Here is a 26068-nt window from a genome sequence, read left to right on the forward strand (position 1 = left end):
TGCCCTTCTGGAACTCTTGTTATGTAGGTGTTGATGTACTTGATGTTATGTTTCAGATCTCTGAGGCACTGTTCTTTTTTTTCCCAATGTTTCTTTTTTTTCCTGTTCTTCAGAATGAATAATTTCTATTGATATTTTTTTCAACTTAACTGATTCTTCTGCCATCTCAAATGTGCTGTTGAGCCTATATAGTGAATTTTAAAATTTGGTTATTATACTTTACAACTCTAGAATTAGGCTTTTAATGTTTTTATTTCTGTATTCAAATTCCATATTTGTTGGGCCATTGTTGTCATATTTTTCTTTAGTTCTTTAAATATGATTTTAAAATATTCTTTGAATGATAGTTCAAACAATAGTTCACAAATCCAACATCTTGGTCCATTTAGTTTCTCTTGGCTGCTTTCCTCCCTCAATATAGGTCACACTTTCTTTTTTCTTTGCATGTCTTGTACTTGTTTATTGAAAACTGGGCTCTTGGATATAACAACTTTGGATTCTGATATTATCTTCCTTGAGTTCTTTGTTTTTGTTTTTTTTGGAGGTGGGGTAACTTTTCTGTACTTTAGGGAGTCAGTCTCCTCTGCTCTGCATGGCCAGTGACACCAGTGTCTTTGCTTGGGGTTTTTGTTTTGTTCCCCGTCCTAGCTCCCTTCCCCTCCCCGCACTGCCTTTTTTTTTTTTTTTTTTTAGCCAGGCTTCTTCAGGGTTGCCCCTTATTTGCATACCTTTGTGGTCAGCCAGTGAGTTGGGCAGAGGCTGTGCTCAGACACCTTGAGCTTATAAGGTTTCTCTCCTTCACTTTTGATTCTGTGTGTGGTTTGGGGACCACATTGAAAGTTCAGCCTGATCTCAAGTCTGCCTTAGCTTTTCTTTCCGCTGGGAGCTCCTTTGTGCAGTTTCCCAGTCAACCATGCTTGTGTGGAGAGCCTTCCATGGCTCTCTCATTTCTAGGATCTTCCCATTAAATTTCTGGCTGGTCTGCCTCTCCTCTTACCCTAGTCAGGATTGCAACCTCAGGCTCGCTGAGTTGTGGGTCTTCCTTTTTTGTTTCCTGCTGAGTTTGCTGTGGAGCATGACTTTTCACCCTCTACCCCAAATTAAGTTTGTCCTTTCTGGTAACAAAGCTGACGGTTTTCATGGCCAGCTCTGCCCTTTTCTACCTTCTGTGCTGCCTGAGCTGCGGTAGATGGAGCAGCCCAGGACAAGAGGTCTACAAAGCCCTGATATTCTTGCCTGTAGTTCTAGCATCCCTTCATGAGTAACTTCTCCATTTACTTGTCTTTGATTGACTTCCGGAGCCCTGAAATGGTTGTGGGTTTGTTTTTTGCAGTTTTCTCCAGTTTTATACTTGTTGTTTGGGGAGAGATTCACTAACCTCTTCACACCACCATAGCTGGAAAGTCCCCTTCTAGCATATTATTGTAAAAAACATTGCTTAATGCTGACTCTGTGTCAGGTATTGTTCAAAGCCTTTTCACATATTAGATTTAATAATACAGTAGGTGCTTCCCAAATATTTGTTGAATGTTGAGTAAACAGATGAGAATAATCGTAGTGTGCTGGGCATCAGTTTTGGACTCACTTTTTTATGTTTCCTGCTGTGTGGTCAGGGGCTGGCTCCTCCCTCCCCAGTGGGTCATTTCTGTGGAGGTGGAGCCATTTCAGAAGGCCGGAGAACTGAGGGTTTTTTTGTTTGTTTGTTTCCTAATACAAGTGTACATGTATGTACCTTCCATGTGAATGTTACGAGGGAAAATGTCACAAGACAGAAGGAGGGATATATAACTTTTGGATGACTTGATTAAACAAGTCATCAAATTTAAAAGAAGTATTTAGCTCGCTTTCTTCAAGAAATGCTGGAGTTAAAAAAAAAAGAAAAACCTCACGTTTGTTCATTATCAGTGGAAAGCTGGCATTTTCATCAGGATTAGGTTAGATTTCCATGTCTCTGAGACTGACTACATAGGCCTTTGGTAAACGGTAAACAACCAAGAGACAGTGGGGAATCATCAGGGTGACTGTGTAATTTCTCATCATTTGCTTGAGAGTGAACCTTGGGCCATCAGGTGTAAAGCAGGACTGCCTCAGGCCACTCTGGGTATTATGGAAAGGGGGTTGACCCTAAAACCAGGCTGCCTTTGGTGTGCTTCCAGCCCCACTGAAGCCTCAGTTTCCTCATCTGATCAGTGAATGTGGGGATTGATAACAGTGTGGGTAAAACACCCAGCAAACACACTGGCCCTGGCAATGTGTTATATTCACGGTAGCTGTAATACTAATTCTTCTTCATGGCAGTGGTGGTTTGAGAGTATAATAGTGTAGCATAAAGGTTAAGAACATGCACTCTGCAATCAGACAGCCTCCACTTACTAGCTGTGAGACTGTATTAGGCAAGCTACTTAATCTTCTAGGAGCCTTGATTTCCTTATCTACTAAATACTACTGCTACCACCACCACTAATAACAAATACTTTATATAGCTCTTACATTAAGTCAGGTACTATTTAAGGTTTTTTTAAAAAAAATATTTATTTATTTATCTATTTGGCTGTACTGGGTCTCAGTTGTGGCACGCAGGATCTTCACTGCAGTGTGTGGGATCTTTGCGGCATGTGGGATCTAGTTCTCTGACCAGGGCTCGAACCCAGGCCCTCTGCATTGAGAACACTGAGTCTTAGCCACTGGACCACCAGGGAAGTCCCTACTTCAAGGGTTTTAACTATGTTAACTCATTTAGTCCTCACAGCTACCCAATAAGAGAGACACTGTTGTTATTTCTTTTATAATAGAGGGAAACAGACACAGAAGTTAAGCAGTCTATCTCAGGTCACACAGCTGGTAAGGGTCTACCAGTTGTAAACCCTGTGGTCTTGCCAAGATTCAAAATAAGGTAGTTTTCAACTTAGCTACTCTGCCAGACTGTGTCTTGGTGAATGGGGATGATTTGATACTTAGACCATTGGGTGATTGTGAAGATTAAATGAAATAGTACATATCAAGCCCTTAACACATAGTAAACGTCCAATAAATGTTAGTTGCTATAGTAATAGTGTGTGTTCTTGGAATGGATAAACAACCTGCCATTTATTGCTGGGAAAACTTGATGTCACAAATCAGTCAATGCTTTATGGGAATTTTTTTTCAGATTTCATCTGCTGCCTGTGGTTATGGATTCACATTGCTGTCCTCTAAAACCAAGGATGTTACAAAAGTTTGGGGTATGGGACTCAACAAAGATTCTCAGCTTGGATTTCACAGGAGCCGGAAAGATAAAAGTGAGCGTTCTCACCTTGGTTTCTCTCTGCTGTGATTGGTCTGAAAAAGCACCCTTTGATTTTTTTTTTTAATGTATTTATTTTATTTATTTATTTTTGGCTGCATTGGGTCTTCGTTGCTGTGTGTGGGCTTTCTCTAGTTGCGGTGAGTGGGGGCTACTCTTTGTTGTGTTGTGCGGGCTTCTCATTGCGGTGGCTTCTCATGTTGCAGAGCACGGGCTCTAGGCGCCCGGGCTTCAGGAGTTGTGGCTTGCGGGCTCTGGAGTGCAGGCTCAGTAGTTGTGGCGCACGGGCTTTGTTGCTCTGCAACATGTGGGATCTTCCTGGACCAGGGCTTGAACCCGTGTCCCCTGCATCGGCAGGCAGATTCTTAACCACTGCACAACCAGGGAAGCCCTGGTTGATAAGACTTTTAAAAGACTTTTGAGTTTGTGTCAGTCTTTTTCTCCTTGATATTTATTTATTGAAGAAATCATGTTGATTATCCTGTAGAAGTTTTCAGTCTGGAGTTTGCTGAATGTACCCCTGTGGTACTGTTTAACGTGACCCTCTGTCCTCTATATTTCCTGTCAATTGGTAGTTGGATGTGGAGCCAGATTCCATTTATTTATTTACTTATTTATTTATTTATTTTAAAAAGGAGCTGTAACACTTCAGATTCCCTTTAAATTTATGTATTTACTGCTTCCCAGGCCCTTAGGGGGTCAGTGAAGATAGTAAAAGGAGATGTAACGTTTTAGTATTTTAAAGTACTGTATTTTCGCAGCTAATAAGGCTCTATACACTAACAGCATTGTCCAGCGTCTTTGGTTTTGCTTAGAATTACATCATCTTATTGTGATAAATTTGTTATTTCATGCTGATCAAAAGCTCTGTTTGAAAATTATATCAGTCACTAAAAATACTAACAGGTGGGGACTTCCCTGGTGGCGCAGTGGTTGAGAGTCCGCCTGCCGATGCAGGGGACGCGGGTCCGTGCCCCGGTCCGGGAAGATCCCACATGCCGCGGAGCTGCTGGGCCCGTGAGCCATGGCTGCTGAGCCTGCGCGTCCAGAGCCTGTGCTCTGCAACGGGAGAGACCACAACAGTGAGAGGCCCACATACCGCAAAAAAAAAAAAAAAATACTAACAGGCAACTATAATAATAAGGCCATATATTTGGTAGACAAAATGTTTTCATTTTCATTTTTTTAATTTTTAAAATTTTTGGCTGCGCCATGCTGCATGAGGGATCTTAGTTCCCCAGCCAGGGGTCGAACCTGCGCCCCCTGCAGTGGAAGCACGGAGTCTTAACCACTGGAACGCCAGGGAAGTCCCCAGGACAGAATGTTTTTAAACATGAGGTTCATAGGAGAAAAGAGAGGGCTCATTAGTGGGGAGTGGGTTGAGAACCAGTGTATTTGCAGTTATTCTCATTAACTCCAGCCTCCATTATAAATATTCCAAAGCTCATGGTTTAAAACCTACCGTAGGAATTCCCTATAGAGACCATTCTGGCTTCTCCAGTAGGATTATGAAGAGCAATAGCGTTCTTTAGAGTGCCTTCTAAAACACTTCCCCCTTTCTTGCTTATTTAAATATTAGAATTTTCTTTTTAAAATAGATAACATACTTGCATACCTCAGAATCCTAAAGACGCAGTTAAATATATGGAGAAAAGTCTGCTTTCCACCTCTGTCCTCCCAGCCACACAGTTCTTCTCCCTGAAGACAACCTGTGTCAACAGTTTCTAGAGAGATTTTATGTATATGCAAGCACATGCATCTATGTATTCTTTTTACTTCCTTTTAATCTAAGTGGTATCATACCGTATATGCTGTTCTTCACTTTACTAAATTCTAGTGGGTATTGCAGGAAGAAAATGCTTTTCCTTTCCTTAAAAATCCAGAAGGTGGCACTTTCCTGGTGGTCCAGCGGTGGTGACTCTGCCCTTCCACTGCAGGGGGTGTGAAAAAAAATCCAGAAGGTGTTAAACGACGTGGGAAGAGATTTCTTTAATAAGTCTGCTTTTCAATAACCCAGCATGTGATGGAGGCCAAGGGCTGGGAGTGGGGCTGGAGTTCTCGTCTTAGCTCTGCCACTAATGTAGTCTCTCAGGTAGTGTAATGTATGTGCACCTTGTCCTTTTCGTTTCAGTGAGGGGATATGAGTATGTTTTGGAGCCCTCGCCCGTCCCACTGCCACTGGACAGACCTCAGGAGACGCAGGTGCTGCAAGTCTCCTGCGGCAGAGCCCACTCTCTGGTTCTGACAGACAGCGAAGGAGGTGATGGGAGAGTGGGGACCGCTTTTCCGCTGTTGGGCCTGAAGCGGCTCGTTCAGTTGAGCCACATCTAGTTAGTGAAGCTGTTGGCATTTCCCAAGCAAGTCAGTAGGATGGTTTCAGGAGAGCTGTGTTGGGCAGCCCTTGTTAACTCTTTTGTGTTCTCTGCCCTCTGTGGTTCTTGGAAAATCTCAGGTATTTATAAGTGTGATGGCGCACAGCAGGCAGCCTTATTTTGGCCCCCTGCTCCTTAGCCATGGAGCCACCAAGCCGACCATGTGTGTAGACGGCTTTTTCCCTTGTACTGAAAGCAGCCTGTTTGCTCACACTGCTTCCAGGTGGGGGGCTTCCACGGTCCAGGCTCCTGGCTCACCCCGGCGCTCTCTAGAAGAGCGGTTGTTTCCAGGGGAAGGTCAACTTGATTAACGTTTTCAAATTTCATTTTTTTTGGCTAAGTGTGCTTTGTAGGAAAAGGCAAAGGTGGTGTTAGGAATTCTTTCAAGAGGGGGCTTGGCATTGAGGGCAGCCTAGTGACAGGTACAGGGAATGGGGGCTGCTGAGGCCTTCCATGGAGTGTGCTCGCCTCACACTGTGGAATTCCTGAGAAGCGCAACCAGGGCCCGGGCGGGGAGATGGAAGGCACGGCAACAGTGGCCCAGGCCTTCGCGGCCAGCCTGGACCCCAGCACACCTGTGGGGGGTGCCTGCAGAGGCTGGGAATGTTGGAGAAGGAAGCCAAGGGGCAGCTAGGGTGAGTGGTCAGAATAGGGCCACTTTTGAGACCCCTTTCCGGTCCTGACATTTGAGGGTTCCATGAACCTGCAGAGCTGATTTAATTGGCGGTGTTATCCTGTAGTCTTCAGCATGGGGAACAATTCTTACGGGCAGTGTGGAAGAAAAGTGGTCGAAAATGAAGTTTACAGGTGAGTTCCCGAAAGGACTACCCCTTCCCCAAATTGTGTCAAGCATTAAACACCCCCTGAGTGATTATGATGTGATGGACCCACAGAGCAGTGAAACTCGAGGTTCCTCATGCTGGAGAGGAGCAGTGAGAACTCACTGGAAGGCTGTGGAGAGTATCTTTCCGGTGCAGGTGGGAGGGAGGGCGTGTGAGCGTTGACTGTGATGCGTGGAACTTCTTTGATTTTGTTTGTTATTTTCACCAAATTGATTAACTTAAAAATTCCTCTAGTCTTTAAAAAAATTTCCCTCTAGTTCCTCACATTATGCTGGTAGGTCTAAACACCAGTCAGAAATCTGCAGCATATTAAAATCACCAAAGGATTTTGTTTCATTTTCCTTTCATGCCCAGACCTACCTCTTCCTTATATTTGACCTTGAGAGTTTCCCTAACGTTGCTATGTGTGTGGGGAGGCTGCTAGTTGGGGTGACGGGAGGGGCCAGAATCGCACAGTGCTTATCATGACCGTATCTTTTGGTTCTCCCCAAATTGCTCCTGGCTGTAGTGAAAGTCACAAAGTCCATAGGATGCAGGACTTCGATGGACAGGTGGTCCAGGTAAGAGACGTGGGCTGAGAACCACTGGTCCCACCCCTGGGGGTGATTTTGAAAGGGTGGAAGTTGGGTGAGGTGATGGCAAATTGTTAGGGGGATTTTCTGAATTAATAAATTATTTTAGTAAATATTGCCTGCCTACTATAGGCCAGGATTTACGCTAGCTTGTGGGGATACAAAGTTTAGTAAAAATTGGGGAGGGCGGTAACACTCTAGTGGGGGAGGCAGGTTATAAAAACTAGCTGTTTCAGAGTATATTAAGGCTGTGTGTGTCCCAGGCTGCTTTATCTTGTACCCATGCTTGGGTACAGTGCCTGGCATATGGTAGATACTTAAATGCTTAAATATGTAAATGAGTGTCTACCGAAAGCACTTATGAAAGCACCAGAAGGAGAATAGTTACGTCTACCAGGCGTGGACTGGAAGGAGAGACAGCGTCATGGAGGAGGTAGCCGAGGAACTGACCAGCTGGGCCGGGGTGGGTGGTAGGAGAGGTGTTACGGCAGAAGGAGCAGCCTGAAGGCTCGATGGTGCCGAGAGCATGCAGTGTGGCTGGAGTGTGGTGTGCCTGCCTGCGGTGGGGCGGGGTGGAATCGGCTGGAAGACGGGTTGAGGGGATGATGCAGGGTCTTGTACACCTCATTAAGGAGTTTAGACTTCGTCCTCTTGGTGGTCAGGGGCTGCCGGAGGTTCTGAGCAGGGTGAGTGACAGCCAAGTCACGATCTGTTTAAGAAGATAACTTTGGCCATGGAATAAAGTTGAGGGAGGAGGTGAAGTCCAGGTGGGAAGCTGTGGGGAGAAGGGACAGGTGAGGAGACGTAAGGAGAATTGACCAGATTCGAGGCTTGATTAGATGGGCGGGGAGGGAGGTAGAAGGAGCCAAGTGTGACTCCACAGGCAGATGGGTGGCGCTGACGTTCTTGGCCCAGGTGGCAGAGTCCCGGGGCAGGGGAGGTGAGGAGCAGGTGGAGAGGGAACTTGTTTCCAAGGTGGCGGTGGAGTGGAGTGTGCATCTTGCCCAGGCTTCAGAGCCACCTTGATGCGGGTTCAAGTCCCTGCTTGTCCACATGTTAACTCGGTGACTTGGGGCAAGTTACCAAACTTCTCTGAGATTCGGTTTCTTACTGGGTGGCCTTGGTCATTGACTTAGCACAGTGCCTGGCGTAAGGAATGTTTGCTAAATGGTGCTTTTCATTAGGCAGTTAGCAGAATAGGTCTGGGACTCAGCAGAGTGGTTGAGACTGGAGATGACCACGTGGCGGTGGCAGCAGAAGCCGTGGGGGTGGGTGCCATCTCCCAGGAAGCGCGCAGAGCGAGAAGGGCAGACCTCAGAGGAGGATTCCAGCCCTGTAGGGTCCGAAGTGGAGACTGAGCTAGTGACCAAGACGGGACACTGTTGGGGGGTGTGGGAGAGAGGCTTATGGAGGAGGGAGGAGGGTGGGGAGCTCCTGGCTTCGCTCCTTAGGACACCTGGCACTGTTCTTTTTTTATTAGCAAGAGCAGTTTCAGGGGAGTAGGAGACACAAGCTGGGCTGTGCTGGAATGAGAAAGAGTCAGATGCGGAGCAGAGCGGGACAGCTTACCAGCCCAGCCCCCTTGGCACTCAGGAGCCGTGGGGAGTGGTGCCCGGCTTTGGGCACTTGGATCAGGACACCGGCTTCTAAGGATTCCTTCTCACCAACCTCACCTCTGTTTGTGTGATAGGTCGCCTGCGGTCAGGACCATAGTCTGTTCCTGACGGATAAAGGAGAAGTGTATTCTTGTGGATGGGGCGCGGATGGGCAAACAGGTAGCGTCCCTCCCACCCCCGCCCCCCTCCCTGTGGGATGGTGCCGCTGCCTTCATCTGACTCTTCCCTCTCCTGTCACTTCCTGGGAATGCTGTTCTGTTGTGTCCCCTCCTGTCCCCCTCACTGGCTCCCCTGATCGGATAGAGGATTGGAGAGTCCCGCAACAAGTCTGAGTCTTTTAAGAGACAAATGCCACCTAAAGGGAGCTCGATTTTAACTCATTTGAGAAGAATGTGATTAAGGGAGGAGGAATGAGGGATAAGCTTTATCATCCTTGTATATTTTATTTTTCTGTGTTTGATATTTGTCTGAAGGGAGGACCTTAAATTTAAGATTTAAATCTTGTGTAAATCCTCTATAACCCTGCTACCTCATCACATCATCTTTGTTCCTTGACTCATGTTTTCTCCCAAGTCCTTGTTCATATGTGAACATCTTTTATGGTAATCATAGCAGAGGTGTGATTTTATATGCTTGTTTTATCATTAAATTTACATGAAACATTTTTACATGTTAGTATAATTTTCAGTTGCAATTTTTAATATTTGTATGGTACAGCATCAAACTAATGTACCATAAGGTGAGTTAATCATTTTGTCAGGTGATTACTCATTACCCTGTTGTCAGGAGGCATACTTTTTGGGGGCTGCAGTAGCCATTGGAGATATGACATTTGTCATGTATAGACATCTGTCTAGCTTTTCCTTTCATTTGGAGTGTTGCCCTAGATAAATTCCCAGGAGTGGGTCAGAGGATTAGAATATTTTTATTGTTTTCAGAATGTGTTGTTAAATTGCTTTCCAAAAGTTTTACTAGTTTATATTGCCATCAGCAATGTATAGAAGTAGCAATTTAATCATAGCCTCTCTAGCAGTGAGTATTGTCAATTTAAGTGTCCTAATTTAATTACAATGCCAGTTTTTAAAATGTGCCTTTTTTTATCTATAAAGTGGAAGCTTCTTTTTATTTTCTAAAATCTTGGTGTGGGTAACTTTTAAAAATCAGCTTTTCATGAAAAGAATGAAATTGTTGATACATTTTGATAGCATAGACCAAGGAATATGGTGAAACGTGAAAGTCCCACTCGCTGGAGATAACTGTGGTTAACAGTTTCCTGGTGCCATTCCAGAAGCTCCACTGTCACATGGCCCCACTGCCCTTGCTTGCCAGGCTGAGTCCAGCCCCACGAGCCCCCTGCAGCCTGTTCTTGAGCCTGTCCTCCTTTGTGCTGCCACCGTGCCTTTGTACATGCTGTTCCTGTAGCCTAGAATGCTCTTTTGTGCTCTCCTTTTCATCCTGTAGGCCTCAGCTTGAGGTTGTCTCTTCAGTGAAGGCTCCCCTGACCATTCTGTCTAAAGCAGTTTCTATCTCAGCATCCTATTTCTTTCATAACCCTTCAACATTTTGAATTACTTTTTAAAAATCTTTTTTATTATATATGGAGTACATAATAACAGGCTTTTTGCCTGTTGCTGAGGGGTGCTGCCAGTCTGACACTGCTTTGGGCTCCTTTGAGAAAGCCTGGTACAAGCACGAGTCTGTGGTTCAGGGTTCTACCTTGGTCTGCTGCCCAGGGGTTACTCTCCATTGCAGTGCTGATGGTGACATTTGTCCTCTGGGCAAGCCCCGTCTTTTCCTCTGGTCACTGTGTACCACACCAGTTTGCCAGTTTTGATTTGTTGTAGTTGGGGGATGGTGTGGTGTGTGGGGCTGAGGTGGGATGGGCTCTTAGAGATTTCCTTTATGTTCTAGCAAGCCCAGCAGTGCATTAGGAATTGCTTGTTGTAACTTTGGTTTCCCAGTGCTTATGGAAGTTATGTTTACACTACACTGTAGTCTATTAAGTGTGCAATAGCATTATGTCTAAAAAAATGTACGTATCTTAATTAAAAAATACTGCCTCCCAAGTGCCAACCATCATTTGACAATACAGGGTTGCCACAAACCTTCAATTTGTAAAAAATGCAGTATCTGTGAAGTGCAATAGAACGAGGTGTGCCTGTATGTAATATACAAGGTCTGATAGGTTCATTGTGTGTGGGTGTTTCATCCTGAAAAGGTATGTAACTTGAATCAGACTTAGAAAATATCAAGGGTTTTATTTATTTGTTTGTTTATTTATTGAAATTCTATTTATTTATTTATTTTGGCTGTGCCGGGTCTTAGTTGCGGCACGAGGGATCTTCGTTGCTGCACGCGGGATCTTTTAGTTGTGGCATGTGGGATCTTAGTTCCCTGACCAGGGATCAAACCCTGGCCCCCTGCATTAGGAGCGTAGATTCTTAACCACTGGAACACCAGGGAAGTCCCATCAAGGGTTTTAAAAGTAAACAATTACTATGATGGTTTTTCCTTTTCTGAGAGAACATGGAGAAGGAAGTTGTACAGCATGTAGAATAACAGATTAGGATTTTGAGTTGATGTTTGCAAAGTGCTTAAAACCGTGTTTGACACATAGTAGGTCAATGCAAGTGTTTGTTAAAAGAATAAACAATTAAAAGTAAGTAACACAGTTTTCCATTGTTCCAGGTCTGGGTCACTACAATATCACCAGCGCACCCACCAAGCTGGCTGGAGACCTTGCCGGAGTGAACGTTGTCCAGGTGGCCACCTACGGGGACTGCTGCCTGGCTGTGTCGGTCGATGGCAGCCTCTTCGGGTGGGGGAACTCTGAGTACCTGCAGCTGGCCTCTGTCACGGACTCCACACAGGTAAGACCCCACGAGGTCCTCTGCAGCCTGGGGCTGGGGGTTTGGAGATAGAGTGTTAAGGACGTTTAGAAGAGATCCTTCACGAAGGGGTGATGTATAGAGTGCCGTGTAGGCCTCACCTGTGCTACGGCTGCCTCTTCAAGGGGCCGAGTTCTTGGCAATCTCATTGGAGCCTGGAAAGAAAGCTTAGATGCAAAAGCCATCATTATCAATACTTCGATGAGATAGTCCTGGTTTAGAGCAGTAGTTTAGGTATGTCTGCATGCCCTGTCTTGTTCTGAAAGGGATGTGAGGCTGTTTACATAAGGTCCTGTGATGTCACAGTCGGCCTCTAGTTGCCGTCTAGTGTGTGTACCCCCAAATATACAGATCTGAGGTGTGCACCTTGGTGAAGACACCTGTGCGGCCCCTAGATCATGCAGTAGGGCATTGGCAGTCCTGCTGCTGGCCTCTCTCTGTCACACCGTCAGTACAGTACAGTAGGGCTTTCAACGTTTTATTAAGGAAAATTCCAAACGTAAGCAAAAGTAGACCTCACTGCATAATTAATCTGTGTATCCATCATCCGTGTTCAACAATTACCAACTAATGGCCCGTTCAAAAAAATAGGTAATTTACTGTTTTAAATTGTGTGACTTAGTGGTTTTTAGTATATTCTCAAGGTTATGCAACTGTCCCCACTAATTCTAGAACATCTTCATTCACCCTCCCCACCCTGCTCTCCAAAGAGCCCCATACACCTAATGGCCAATCTCGCTGCATCTGTAATTCCATCTGCTTCTCTGTCCTGCGTTATTCTGAAGCAAATCCTAGACATCATATCCATAAGTCAGCATGGATCTCTAAGTGATAAGGACTGAATGTCATCAAGCTTCTGACAACATACAGAAGGGTTTGAAATATATATTAATAGATAAAGAGATATGCGCAAATGGATAAGATCAGCTAACTGGATGAAACAGTTCATCCTCTGCGGTCTGACACAGTAGCTTGAAGTGGCTGCAGATTTGGCTCTGAGCTCTCTAGTAGCCAAAACAGAGACGAAAACGTGGTCATTGAAGTGATTCATTGTTTCCATAAGATAAACAGCAAATAGAAGAGGGCCTGGCCTTCCGGATAGCAAGGCCTGAGATCAGTGTCTCCCACGGCCTTCCTGTGAGGGCAGATCTAGGGTCATGTCATCATTATCTGTGCTGCGTGACAGAGGACCCCAACACGTAGCGGCTTAAAACAGCACGCATTTATTGTCTCACCGTTTCTGTGGGTCAGGAACCTAGGGGTGGCTTAGCTGGGTCTCTGGCTCTGAGTCTCTCAAAGGCTGGTGTCACCTTGGGGTTCACCTTGGGAAGGCCCTGCCTCCGGGCCCGTTCTGGTTGTTGGCAGCAGGGTGTAGGTCCTCGTGGACTGTTGGCCCTGGGGCCCTAGGTCTTCGCTGGCGCTTGGCCAGCTCACAGTGGTTGTCCAAGCCTTCCTCGGCTCCTTGCCATGCAGGCTTCTCCAAGTGGTGGCTCACAGCGTGGCTTCGGCCGAGTGAGCCAATGAGAGGGCGAGAGTGCGTGTCGGTGAGACGGAAGCCAGTGCCTCGTAAGTTCATCTTGGCAGTGCCTTCCGCCACGTTTGCTGGAATTCTGTTCTTTAGAAGCAAGTCGCTAGGCCTAACTCCCACACACAAGGGCACAGATTATCCACGGTGTGACTAGCACAGACGGGTCACTTGTTTTGGAAGCAGCCCACCGCATCCATGATTCTTTACGTGGTCCGAGCCTCATCCTGTCAGTGACAACAGTGGTGCGTTTCCAGTGGCTCTTTGCTGGAGGGTTTCTCAGCCTTTGCCGAGGGCCCTGTGCCAGAGCCCAGTTGGGTAGAGAAGCTGTGAGAGCCGGGCGGCAGACACCAGGCCATCTCGGATCAGTGAAGCCCCTTTATTCCCTTGGAGTCATCTGAGGGATTGCTACCCTCCAGCTGTCTCCATTTGCAAGTGACTGAAAAGATTCATGGCTGTCACAGAAGCACTTAAAATCTGTCTTGCAAAGTTATTTCTCAGTAGGGGTGCCAAGACCAAATCCTGCTGGACAGCTAAGTTGGCCACATTTCGTTCTCCCAAGCCGTGAGCCTCCGTCTGTCACTCTGAGCAGAAGTGCCACGGCCGTCTCTAGGCACCGCAGTTCAGTGCATCCCGGAGTGAGTTCATGCTCAGCCCGGCATCCTGGCCCTTCTCCCTTGTTACCCACGTCCACTCACGTTTCCCTCTAGAAATCACGTCCCTCTCCCTTACTACCTCCCTGTTGTGCTTAGGATAGAGACCAAACCCTTGCCATGATCAACAACGTCCTGCGTGATCTGGTTTCCCTTCTGCCCAACGGCATCTTACAGATACTCCCCCTTGTGCCCCTGCGTCAACCACTCTGACCTTGTGTAAGCTCCTGAACGGGCCACACTCACCTTGCTCCCTTTGCACGTCCATCTCGCTGCCTCAGGATTTCCTTCTCTTCTCCCCTGGCCCGCGTACTCCTGATTGCCCCTCCCCGCACACCAGATCAGGTCCCCTGACACTCACGCCAGGGACCCCTGTACTCTCCTTCATTGCATTCAGCACAGATTCATCCCGTGTTAGGTTTGGCTGACATCTGCCTCCCCCATTGGACTACAGTCTGAGAGCGGGACTGCTTCTCCTGCTGCCTGTCATCTTCCCAGCATGCAGTTAGAAGCTTAGCATGTGTACGATGTTCAGGAGATATATGGGGAGGGAATGAATGAACCGGGACTTACCTACTCTGTACGTGAAACAGTATTTCCAAGTTCTCGCTGGTTTGTCTTCCTAGCAGTGTGGTCCCTTCCTTTGATTCAGGTGAACGTCCCCCGGTGCCTGCCCTTCTCAGGAGTCGGGCGGGTGAAGCAGGCTGCGAGTGGGGGCACAGGCTGTGCTGTACTAAACGGTGAGACCCTCTCGCAGGCAGTTTGCTGGGAAGCTGTGGGTGGCTTGGGTGAGGAAGGGTTGGTGTCCGCTGGATTCAGGCTGTGGTTTTCAGTGCGGGGAGCACGGTTGTGGGAAGATCTAGTTAGTTTAGTTCAGTTAATAGAGGGTGAGGGTGACATTCCTGACAGAAGGATAACAGCCATGATTTATAGGTTGACGAACAGCCAGCATAGAGCTGAGTAACTATCACAAACCTCTGGAGTGGAGGATGAAGTACTGCTCCCTCCCGAAGCCTGGGCCAAAGCCCCCAGGCCTGCCTTCTCCAGAAAGGCCGTGCTAAGAGCCACGGGCACATAGGAGAAGAGCCTTAGGGTTCAGGTACTGGGAGCCAAGCCCCTGGGATTAAACGTCTGGCACCACTGATGAGTAGTAAACTTTTTATGACCTGAAAATCATTACGAATTTTAGAATCTAGCCAGAAGTTGTGTGTGTACTTGGCTTGGTCTCTGATCCATGTGAGACATAGCGCTGTTAGGAAAAGCTGCCATTCTAAGGCTCTCCTGTGTTCACGTGGGGGTTGTGGCTGATTTATGGAGTGGCCCCGTCCAGCACACTCAAGATGTAGGACATTTGTATTGTGAGATTGGTTAGCTGGCTAGACACACTCCACAAGCAAGAATTTGAAAGAGGAGAAAAGAAACATTATTTTAAATATCAACATGTTCTTGCCAAGCAAGAAGAGGGGAAAAAAAAGTTCATGTGGATATAATGCATCTTGGTGGTGCGGTTTGAATTTCTAGCGAGGGAGGGCTGCACTTGGTTTGACTTCCTGACCGTTGTTTTTCCTGTAATCCAGGAGAAGGACATGTTTTCGTCTGGGGCTATGGAATTCTTGGGAAAGGACCAAACCTCATGGAAACTGCCCTTCCAGAAATGATTCCACCCACTCTCTTTGGCTTGACGGAGTTCAATCCAGGAGTCCAGGTTTCCCGCATTTGCTGTGGACTCAGCCACTTCGCCGCCCTCACCAGTAAGTGACCAAGCCCGTGTGGCCCCAAGGCCGTACCGAGCTTCACCCTCTCAGGTTCAGCCCCAAACCCTGGGCTGCTCTCAGTTTCCATCCATCCAGTGGAGTGGCACCCTTGTGTGGATAATTAGAGAGCAGCTAATCCAGAAGTTGTCTGGCTTGAGGTGGTCTAATGTGTGTCTCCTTTTCACCCGGGAGGTGTGTTTTCAGTTCATTTGGTTTGTGGTTAGGCTGGCGTTGCAGTGACTTTTCTCAAGTGGACGCAGTCGGTGGTGGGAGAGGGGACCCTCGAGTGGGCCGGGCTGCTGGGGGAGACCCGCGGAGGTTTGGTACATTGCGGTGGGTGAGGAGGAAATGAGCGTGGGGGGCTTCATCCCGGTCCCTGGCCAAGCCCGACCCTCATCCGAGCCAGGAGCGTGGGGTGGCAAGAGGCGTATTTATAAGACCGTCCTGTGGTTTTGACAGGGTAGATGTGCCCGGTTTCTCCAAAGTGCTGGGGGGAGTGATCGAAGGGGGGCTGAAATGGAGGTTTTCTCAGAGGGTTGCCCAGTTACAAAGCCACGACACACAAAGTTACTCTGCAGCCCTCCCGCGTGTCTGCGCTTCTTGATTACAGCTCTCATCCCCCCGCCGCGGCTGTCGGCTCAATTTGCTCCTCGTTAGTTGACTTGAATAGTAAGACGGAACTAAATTTCATTTTGTGATTCTCAAGTAAATTCACTTTTTCCTTGCAATTTAAAGACCGTTTTATCTCGCGGCAAGCTGTTGTTTCCTTTGGAAACATCTGGGCCGGGACAGGCAGTTTGGGTGGTCCTCGTCTGTGTTCCCCGGCCTCGCGCTGCTGTGAGGACTGCTGCAGGCGAGCACGCTGTTGCAGAGTCCTCGCTGCCGTTCAGTCAGTGTCTGCGTCTCAGGGTTTGGGGCTTGAGCGGCAGCAGCTGCAGCGTGGGCCGCTGTGGAGGTGGGGGGAGTGTTGTCTGTGCGCTGAGGCACTGGGTGGCAGCAGTGGCGCCCGCGGTGGAGGACCCCTCACACCCCTCACGCAGGGTCAGCCACCTTCATCTGCAAGTGCGTCTGTGTCACGTTGGCGTTTTAAAGCTATTTTGATGTAGCAGATAGAGTCAGCGTGGGCGAATTCTGGAGGTAACAGTAACCTATTTCCCCAATGTTTAAGGCTTAAACTACATGCAAAGTCATGTACTTAGAAACCCGGACGAAGCCTTTGACTAGGGTAGATTGCTTTGTCTGCTGTCGTGCCATGCGGCCATTTGGGGTCACACTGGAATGAAATCCTACCTAGATTTCCCCCAAGACCCAACAGCCACCCTCCAAGTGCCAGTGACTGTCCCTCAGTAGGGGGAGCCTCAGAGCCTCAGTAGGGGGAGCCTCAGAGCCTGGCTTCCTCTGGTTTGCCCTGAGGTCTGCTAACATGTTGGGGGCCAGACTGAATTGTTCTGTTAAACACGACCTCTGAGGTGGAAGACCACGGATGGCAGCAGGACCAGAGGCCTTCTGTCCCAGAAGGATCCCTTACTTCATCAGCCGGTTGTGTCAGTGCCGGCTCCCCCATGTCTTCCCTTCTTCCATGACCAGCGCCTCTGCCAGAGGGGGCTGGTAAATGGGGCCTCCGCGCCGAGGTTGCCCCCGGCTGGTGTGGACGGAAGTCTGCACTGAGGGCCCTGCCCAGCCTGAGGGTCCATCCTGGAGCTGGCGTTCCCAGAGCCCCAGTCTGGACTCAGCCTCCTGGCCTGCCCCTCCAGCACCCTGCCTGTCCTTTTCCTTCATGGCACTGTTTACAATTTGAAAACATGCATTTGTTGGTTTAATCATTTGTTTAGTTTTCGCTCTTCAACTAGCTCCAGCCCTGTGAGGACAGGAACATGCGTGTCGGTCCCCATGCTGTCCCAGCTCCTAGCACACAGATGTACACTCGACCCAAAGAGGCACCCAGTCACCGTGTGTCACTTGACCAAATGCTCCTGAAATGTGGAGACCCAGACAAGAAATGACAAATTGTCCTACTTCTCACTCTGTCAGGGCGTGACCAGGATTTGAGGATGCTGAGATTTCAGGATTTGTGGAGGGCAGGGTTTGGTTAGACATAAGTGGGCGATGAGGGTGTGTGTGTAAGGGCCGCACAGAGCGGGCCCGGGCCGTGTACAGGAGCCCCTGGGCCCACCTCCAGGCATGTGTTCATCTCCCATGAGAGGGACACAGCATGACTCTGGGCCGGGACATGTTTTTGGTATGGAAAAGCATTAATGCCTGGGAGAAATTGAAGTTTAACTTCGATCTTTTTGTACCTGGTTCTAGAAAGCCTATTCTCATGACCCTTCCTCCTCTTGGAGACTTGCCCTTGGCCTCAAGCCCCAACCAAGCCGTTTTTCTTTATTTGCAGACAGAGGAGAGCTGTTTGTGTGGGGCAAGAACATCCGAGGGTGCCTGGGAATCGGTCGCCTGGAAGACCAGTACTTCCCGTGGAGGGTAAGGCTGGGCCGGGCGGGCGTGAGGGCGGCGTGCCTGCAGAGCACACTCACCTGATGCAGCAGCCCGGCCGGCACAGGGTCCCCGGGCTTCCAGTCCCTGTGGTGCCTGTAAGAAGCCTCCTTGGAGGCTGGCCTCGGGCACACGGGTGCCTCAGGGAGGAGCGAGCTGCAGGCCGGGTGCCTCGGGGCTCCGAGAGGGAGAGGGTTGAGATGAAGAAGTTGACGTGCCAGGAGCTGTTTACAGAGGCCAGTGGAGAGGACTATTTTACAGCGGATTTAAAAGAAAGCGGGATGTTTAATGTTCAGAGTGCCTTACCACAGCCATCAGAGTGAAACATGAAGGCTCTTCTGAGGGGAGGATGCAGTTACACAAAAAGGCTCATTTCAGAATTAAAGGGGAAGAGGGTTCCTTCTTAAGTTGTAGTCTATCTTAGTGTCGTTTACTAAGTCAGTTCTTTAAGTTCTTCAGGAAAAAAAGAGGCTATTTATTTTTTTGAATACAGAACATATGGACGTGGTACAAAATGTATTATGAAAGATAAGTCTCCCGTCTCTTGTCCCAGAGGCAGCCACTGGTTCTGGTTTCATTGTTCCCTTCCAGAGATAGGCTCTGTGTAGAGGAGCAGGCGCTTGTGTGCGTGAACGCCTGTGTGTGTGCACTTGCGTGTGTTCGCGTGTGTGTACGTGCCTAAGTGTTTTCTTTGAAGGTTAGGTTTTAACGTGTTTTGAGGTTGTGTAAAGCATTTTTTAAAAAACACATGTAAAAGTGCAAAAGAAATATGTAATAAAAAAAATAATAAGGGGGACTTCCCTGGTGGCGCAGTGGTTAAGAATCTGCCTGCCAAAGCATGGGACACGGGTTCGTGCCCTGGTCGGGAAGATCCCACATGCCGCAGAGCAACTAAGCCCGTGTGCCACAACTACTGAGCCTGCACTCTAGAACACATGAACCACAACTACTGACCCTGCGTGCCACAACTACTGAAGCCCACGCACCTAGAGCCCGTGCTCCGCAATGAGGGAAGCCACCACAATGAGAAGCCTGCGCACTGCAACGAAGAGTAGCCCCTGCTCGCTGCAACTAGAGAAGGCCCATGTGCAGCAACGAAGACCCAACGCAGCCATAAAGGAAGGAAGGAGGAGAAAGAGAGAGGGGGAGGGAGGAAGAGAGACAGAGAAAGAAGGAAAGAAAGAAGAAGAACAGAAAGAAAGAAAGAAGGAAAGAAAGGAAGGAAGGAAGGAGGTAAGGAGGAGAGAGAGAAAGGAAAGAAAGAGGAAGGAGGAGAGGGAGGGAGAGAGGAAGAGAGAGAAGGAAAGAAAGAACAACAGAAAGAAGGAATGAAAGAAAGGAAGGAGGTAAGGAGGAGAAAGGAAAGAGGAAGGAAGGAGGAGAGAGGGAGGGAGAGAGGGAGGGGAGAGGCGGAGAGAGGGAGGGAGAGATTGAGGGAGGAAGAGAGGGAGGGAAGGGGAGAGGCGGAGGGAGGGAGAGAGAAGGGGAGAGGGAGGGAGAGGAGGGGGGAGAGATGGAGGGAGAGGGAGAGGCGGAGAGAGGGAGGGAGAGAGAGGGAGAGGGAGGGAAGAGGAGAGGTGGAGAGGGGGAGGGAGAGAGAGGTGGAGAGAGAGGGAAGGGGAGGGAGGGGGAGAGGCAGAGAGAGAGAGGGGGAGAGAGAGGGAAGGGGAGGGGGAGGGAAGTGGAGAGAGGGAGGGAGAGAGAGGGGAGGGGAGAGGGAAGGAGAGAGGGAGGGGGAGAGGGAAAGAGAGAGGTAGAGAGAGCAGGGGGAGAGGCAGAGAGAGTGAGGGAAGGGGAGGGGAGAGGGAAGGAGAGAGGAAAGGGAAGGGAGTGAGGGAGGGGGAGAGGCGGAGGGAGGGGGAGGGAGAGGGGGAGAGAGAGAGCGGGGGGAGAGGCAGAGAGAGGAAAGGGAAGGAGGAAAGGGAAGGGAGCGAGGGAGGAAAGGGAAGGAGAGAGAGGGGGAGGGAGTGGGACAGGTGGAGAGAGAGAGGGAGGGGGGAGAGGGAGAGAGGGAGAGGGAGATGGAGAAAGAAAGAAAGGAAGGAAGGAAGAAAGGATTTATCGGTCAGTGTTTCAAGGCACTCACTGTGGTGTTTTAGGGGCTCTTTCTCTCAGCTCCCCCTGGCTGCTGGCTCCCCTGAGCTCGGCAGGCCCTGACTCCGGTGCTTTCTCTAAGAGAACAGGTCAAAAGGGAGACTTTAAACTTGTTAGAAAGAAATGGCTGTGGCCCAGAGCTGTCCCCAGCCTGGCCGGTGCTGACCCGCTTGTTCCCGGGGCCCCACCCCGGGTGAGGAAGGGCATGGCGGCGGCTGGACCGTGGCCGGCAGCTCAGGGATACGGAGCAGTTAGAATCCTGCTGCTTCTCTTGGGAGCCACTCGCAGCCCTCTCTTAACAGCCCCCCTCCCCCCGCAAGGGACTTCCTTCTGAGGGGCAGCTGGGGAAATGGCCAAGCAAGTGGGTTTTGAATGAATGACCGTTGTGACTAGGGGCTCCCCACCTGCCTCGTGTCCTCCCAATTAGAGCGAAGATCAGCTGTGAAATCAGGTTTGAGAGCGTTTTCGTTGTCCCAGTGGCCGGGCCAGGCTTGGCCTCTGTGGTGGAGTGCCAGGCCTGGGGGTGGATGCCCCGTTGTTCAAGCCGGACCCCTGCGCCGAACGTCCCTCTGAAGTGTTGTTCCCGGCCTCCATGCCATCAGGGAAAGGTCACTCAGGTCTGTTCCTGTGACGGCTGCTTTCATGCCCCACACCATTGTCTCCCCTTGTGTGTCTGTAGAGCTCCTTCGCCCCCCGTGTCACCTTTTGGTCGGGGTTGGGAGCGTGGTGCTGAGGTCCATGCCGGCTCCAAGATGCGAGGCTGGGGCTCTGGGAGGGTGGTGGTGACAGGAACCAGGTTTTCAATCAACTAGGTTGGATTCCTTAAAGGTTAGTCTATTGTTGGGTAGTTGGACCTTTCTCCAGTCTGTTCTGTTGTTGCTTAAAAAAAAAATTGCAGGTGATTTTTATTCTTTAAACACTATTTTCTTATTAATCTTAAGTAGGGGATATGTTACATCATTTAAAAAGTATTCCAAGAAAGAAAAAAAAAAAGAGTAAAGCCATATTTGTAGGTCCTACAGTGCTATTAACTAGTTATTCTTAGACTTCCTTACAGAGCCTGGGCTTTTCTGATGATTCGTAGGCCTAGGAAGTGACATCTGAGTCACCTGATTGAAACCTCTCCTTCCGGAAGCTGTCCAGGAGGTTTTCCTCCTCCACATTGATGCTCAGAGCTCAGAGAGGTTCAGTGATTTCTCTAAGGTCACACACCTAGTAAGAAGCGGAGGACTTCCCTGGTGGCTCAGTGGTTAAGAATCTGCCTGCCCATGCAGGGGACATGGGTTCGAGCCCTGGTTCAGGAAGATCCCACATGCTGCGGAGCAACTAAGCCCGTGGGCCACAACTACTGAGCCTGTGCTCTAGAGCCCACGAGCCACAACTACTGAGCTCATGTGCCACAACTACTGAAACCCGTGCGCCTAGAGCCCGTGCTCCACAACAAGAGAAGCCACCACAATGAGAAGCCTGCGCACTGCAAGGAAGAGTAGGCCCCGCTCGCCACGACTAGAGAAAGCCCGTGTGCAGCAACAAAGACCCAACACAGCCAAAAATAAATAAATAAAGATATATATTTTAAAAAAAGTGGAGCCAAGAATCAGACTGAGAATTTCTGACTTTAAGACGTCACCATGGTCCCCCTCCTCTTTGAGGGCCGGAGCTGGGTTCCCCTGGAGTCCCCGCGGTGGAGGGAGGGCGAGGTGGAGGTGGGGACCCTCTGCCCGATGGCAGCCCTGCGGGCCTGGGAACAGGACACTGGGGAGAGCTTTCGAGCGGTGCCACCCCCACCCCCACCCAGGCCCTAACTTTCCATCGCACATGACCGCCATTCTCAGGGCCCGGAGCTGTCCCGGGGGCCGGTGCTTTGCACCATCTCTCTAATCCTCAGAACAGCCTGTGAAGGTTGGGCTGCCCCCCAGCCTGCCCCCGTGCACACTGACCTCAGGATCGAAGCCGCTGGCCCAGTCTCTCAGCCGCGCAGTGGGTGGGCTGCGACTGTGACCTCGGTGCTCTGAGCGCAGACTACGCTTCCCCCTCGCCGTGCGCCTCTCTGGTGGGGCTTGGGTTGGAGCACAAGCTGGGAACCCTCTGCTTCCTGGGCCTCTTTCTTACCTGGCTGCTTCAGGAGCCACAGGCCCCGGCAGTTCTGACGCCCCAGGGGAGGGCACGCCGCAGGGGCTGGGCCTCCTCGCAGGCTGAGCCGGCTCCCCTCCCGGGTGTGGCCTGGCTTCTGGGCGCGGGTCAGGGCATCCCGGGTACAGCCGAGTGGGGACACGGCAAGTCTGGTGGCCGGATCACAGCTGGTCCAGCGCTCCTCTCTGCCTTCCTCTGCCCTTCACCTGGTGGGTGTGTGTCTTGGGAACTTGTCCTCGTGCAGAGAGCTGTTCCTACACTGATTCTGCTCAAACTTTTCAGAGTCACTCAGGCCAAATATGGTTCGTTTTCTGGAACTGTTTGCCTTTGCAACAATTTGAGTATAAATTGGTTTAGAATAGAAACTCCTTTTAACCCTGATGAGGCCACAAATAAAACGTGGCTGAGGGCAGCCTTCTCTTGGACTCAGTTCAGAGGCTGACAGTGAGAGGCAGTTGGCCGGGGGGAGCTGGGGCCCCGGGAGCCACCTGCTGCTCCCCAGAGAGGCTCCTGGGGCCAGCGGCAGCCGTGACCATCGTCCCGGCGAGTCAGCCAAGGTGAGGTGGCTCCCTCTGCTTTGGGTTCTGACGGTCACAGCCCTTGGGGAACAAGGACAGAGGTGCCCCAGTGTGACAGCTCGGCCGCAGGTCAGCGCGGAGAGCGGCCCTTTCCTGGGGAAGGTCAATAAAGGTGCTCTCGTGGCCCGGGGAGGTTGCTAGGAGCTCACCTGGCCTGGTCACCCCAGGCAGCATGTTTTCTTCTGCTTCTGTGGCCAGCCTGGAACGCTTTCTGCAGCTCTGGGCCTTTGCGATGAGCTGAGGGCACCGCCGCATGTTTGTTCAGTGATTTCTGTAACAGGTTTTGCTGAAGGCGTTTGTTTAGGGACGGGTGAGTAGCACGACTTGGTTGCTAGCATCCGTTTGCCTTGTGGCCGGGAGACCCTAATGGACTTGTCTCTGAACGGTTGATGTTGCTGCCTCTGGGCTTTTAGGGCAGGCCATCTGGACGAGGCCTTTCTCTCTGAAGCTCAGTAAACTCCGCAGGCTGTTACAGATCCCTCTGCAGCTGTCACGCTGCCCCGCTGAGCGCTGCCCCGGGGGAGGGACGGCAGGATTCGGATCCGGTCAGAAGAGCAGCATCAGCATCGGCGTCCTGGCAGGGCTGAGGGGGAGGTGGTGCAGGTGCTCTGTCTTAGAAATTGCCCCCGAAGAAGACACTACACTTGCACTGGCTTTCTGCGTCTAGAAGCTCTGGAAAGACAAAAAACCAGTTAAAAGTAGTTTCCAGCTCAGAGGGAAGGTGGGGAGCAGGGCACGTGATGACAGGGTGGTGTCCAAGGGTATTTAATACCTTTTCTTCTTTTCTACTGAATGTCATTTTATATCGTAGCCACATGGCTATCACCTATTCAAAGTAATAATAATAATATTTATAATAATAATACAACAAGAGGAGAAAGCAAAGTGCCCCTCTCCTGGAGAACTGGGTGGCTGTGTGCACCTGAAGATCCCACCTGTGTTGTGGGCACCATGGAGTTTGGAGGGAGGGGGTCCATCTCCACGGCCCAGCTGTGGGGCAGTGAGTCCCCGTCAAGGCCAGCAGGCTGGAGCCTCCACACGCACGAGGCTGCCTGCACTTCACCTGGAGGGTTGGGCCTGCCTGTGATGAAGTGATGTCAGTGTGGGTGACAGTGTCGGCAGGGCTGCCAGCCAGGCCTCTGGCACCTTCTGAGATGAAGTAAATACCCCTCCTCCGGGGTGCGCAGGACCTGGGAGCAGCCTGCCTGGGTCTGGAGCTGACGTGTAGAGCTGGTGAAGGCACTGGGCTGGGAGGCTTCCTTCCCACAGTGGACCCTGAGGGCAGGGCAGGGCAGGGCAGGAGGGTTTCTGGAGCTGCTCCAGGGAGCTGTCTGGTGACCCCTGGGAAGGGTCTCTGAACAGCTGGCTTGAGCGCAGGTTTGGCCTCTGGGGAGTCACACTCACGGGGAACGGCCTCTGTGGGGTGTGCACGTCCCAGGACGGTGCAGGCCAGGACCGTGCGCGTGTCCAGAGCGGCCTCTAGGGGGTTGCTGCCCGGGTCTGGGTGGGGAGTCAGGACGGCCCTTCCCACGGTGGGTGCATCTACCCTTCCCAGCAGACCTGCCGGGTGGGTGTAAGCACCCCATTTCCAGGTGAGGGAGCCGAGGCTCAGAGCAGTTAGGTCACCTACCCAGAGCAGAGCCAGGGTCAGGCCCTTGATCGGCCACCGCCAGGCCATCTCTCCTCACGGTGTGCTGGTTCTTGATTGTTCAGGTGACGATGCCTGGGGAGCCTGTGGATGTGGCGTGCGGTGTGGACCACATGGTGACCCTGGCCAGGTCCTTCATCTGAACGTCCTCCCCGGCCCGCTCGAGCCAGGCCTCGGCCTCAGGACCGCTTGGACTGCACTGCAGAGGCAGCCGCTGGGGCTCTGGTTGGGGCCCGAGAGGGTCGGGGCCCTCCGTGTGGTGTGCCACGCTCCCCGGCAGCCCGGAGCGGTGTGACCGGAGGTTCCGGGACGGGGTCCCCCCTCCTGCCGAGGGTGAGACGTGCTGCACGCAGCACAGATGCCGCCGTTATCGGCCGAGCCCCAGGGGTGCGTGGCCCCGGCAGGGCGAGGATGATCTGCTCATCTTGGCTCCTTCTGGGGAACACACGACGGCTTCTGGTGTCACGTCTGGTCTTTGGAAAGCTTAGCCCGCTCAGCCGTCTCTGCTTGCTGCTGGGACACCAGCCGAAACCCCTTGCACTGGAGGTCTCCCTGGAAATGCCAGTGGGCGCCAGCCCAGGACCCTGTGGGCCCATGGCTCTCAGCAGCCTTGTAACCATCCTTACTGCCTGGCTTAGAAGACTTGAGAAGCCCCCACGGGAGGAAGAGCGAGGCCAAATTCTTGTGGGCCAAGGGCTCTGAACACATCCTGCGAAAGCTTGGCTGGAGTACTAGCCTTGGAGAAGGAAAATTCAGAAACAGTGACAAACATTTGCATTAGTAGCGTAACTTGTCTTTTTCTTTAAAAACTTTTAAAAATCTCTCTTGGAATAAAGTCTATTTTCTGCTTTTTTGTTTTTAAGAACTGGAGAGGCCTTTTTATTTTAACCTGATCATTTAGAGATTAGCTTTCAAAAACAAGGCTTTTGGTAAAGAGGCAACTAGAAACCAGTGAAAAATACTCTAGAAGACAGCCCCACTTGAAAACTGTTTTCTGACCAGAGTCTGCTCCCGCAGTGCAGTTGGGAGAAAATGATGAAGTATAAAACCAACTGGGCAATCATGTCACAAAGCAGGCTCTCACTCACGGTTTGCCTACATCCCCCATCTTTTATTCATTCACTCAACAAACACTGTTGTACCCCATACTTGTCAGGTACTGTTGATCCCACTGGGTCACGTGGTGGCAAACAGAATCCCTGTAAGCAGGTCTCATGACACTTACATTCGAGGAGGCAAAACAGACAAGCAAAATGCAAAGTGCATTAGGTGGTTGCGTGGGCTGTGGAGGAAAAGCCGGAGAGGGACAGGTGGTGCCGGGCGCGGCGGTTTAAAGCGGAGCCGTCACTGACCCGACATCCTCGCTGCGACCTGAGGCAGCTCGAACCGGCCAGGCGGTGTCTGGGGCAGCGGCCCTGGGACCCCTCACCTGGGCTCCTACCACCTCCACTTCTCTGTAGGGGGACCAGTTCTTATGTTTATTACAGCAAAGTTTTTCCATAAACTTGAAACAGAAATTGAAAACCATCTGTCATTTTCCTTCCTGGAGCTTCTAGTTGGGCCGAGGACCACGTCACCCCAGTGGTGAACGGCAGTAATCCATCCTCAGGGAGATACACG

At 50.5% G+C, this 26068-nt stretch overlaps 2 protein-coding genes across 15 annotated transcripts in view; one reads left to right on the plus strand and one right to left on the minus strand.

The window, feature by feature from the left end:
• The window catches only part of RCC1L (RCC1 like), a 33233-nt gene extending 7293 nt beyond the window's left edge, over positions 1-25940 (plus strand). Inside the window, exons 2-12 of one of the 6 annotated variants that reach the window (XR_009559065.1) lie at positions 3149-3278; positions 5415-5543; positions 6396-6462; positions 7006-7057; positions 8760-8844; positions 11374-11555; positions 14404-14491; positions 15329-15502; positions 17898-19228; positions 20517-20706; positions 21174-24527. Coding sequence is in view for 3 of the 6 variants with exons in the window: in XM_030871947.3 (XP_030727807.1) it covers positions 3149-3278; positions 5415-5543; positions 6396-6462; positions 7006-7057; positions 8760-8844; positions 11374-11555; positions 14404-14491; positions 15329-15502; positions 24514-24743 (1137 nt within the window). In the remaining 3 variants the exon portion in view is untranslated. Of the gene's footprint in view, positions 1-3148; positions 3279-5414; positions 5544-6395; positions 6463-7005; positions 7058-8759; positions 8845-11373; positions 11556-14403; positions 14492-15328; positions 15503-17897; positions 19229-20516 lie in introns of all 6 variants that reach the window. The other 5 variants (XR_009559064.1, XR_009559063.1, XM_030871948.2 and 2 more) reach the window with 5 other exon arrangements.
• The window catches only part of CASTOR2 (cytosolic arginine sensor for mTORC1 subunit 2), a 79959-nt gene continuing 65926 nt past the window's right edge, over positions 12036-26068 (minus strand). For 6 of the 9 annotated variants that reach the window (XM_060284977.1, XM_060284976.1, XM_060284975.1 and 3 more), the window contains 3 exons: positions 24431-25184; positions 20082-23472; positions 12036-16452 (listed from right to left, as the gene is read on the minus strand). The gene's annotated coding sequence lies outside the window, so the exon portion shown is untranslated. The remainder of the gene's footprint in view (positions 16453-20081; positions 23473-24430; positions 25185-26068) is intronic. The other 3 variants (XM_060284973.1, XM_060284972.1, XM_060284978.1) reach the window with 3 other exon arrangements.

The sequence above is a fragment of the Globicephala melas genome, chromosome 15 (genome assembly GCF_963455315.2).
Source record: "Globicephala melas chromosome 15, mGloMel1.2, whole genome shotgun sequence".
NCBI lineage: Eukaryota > Metazoa > Chordata > Mammalia > Artiodactyla > Delphinidae > Globicephala > Globicephala melas.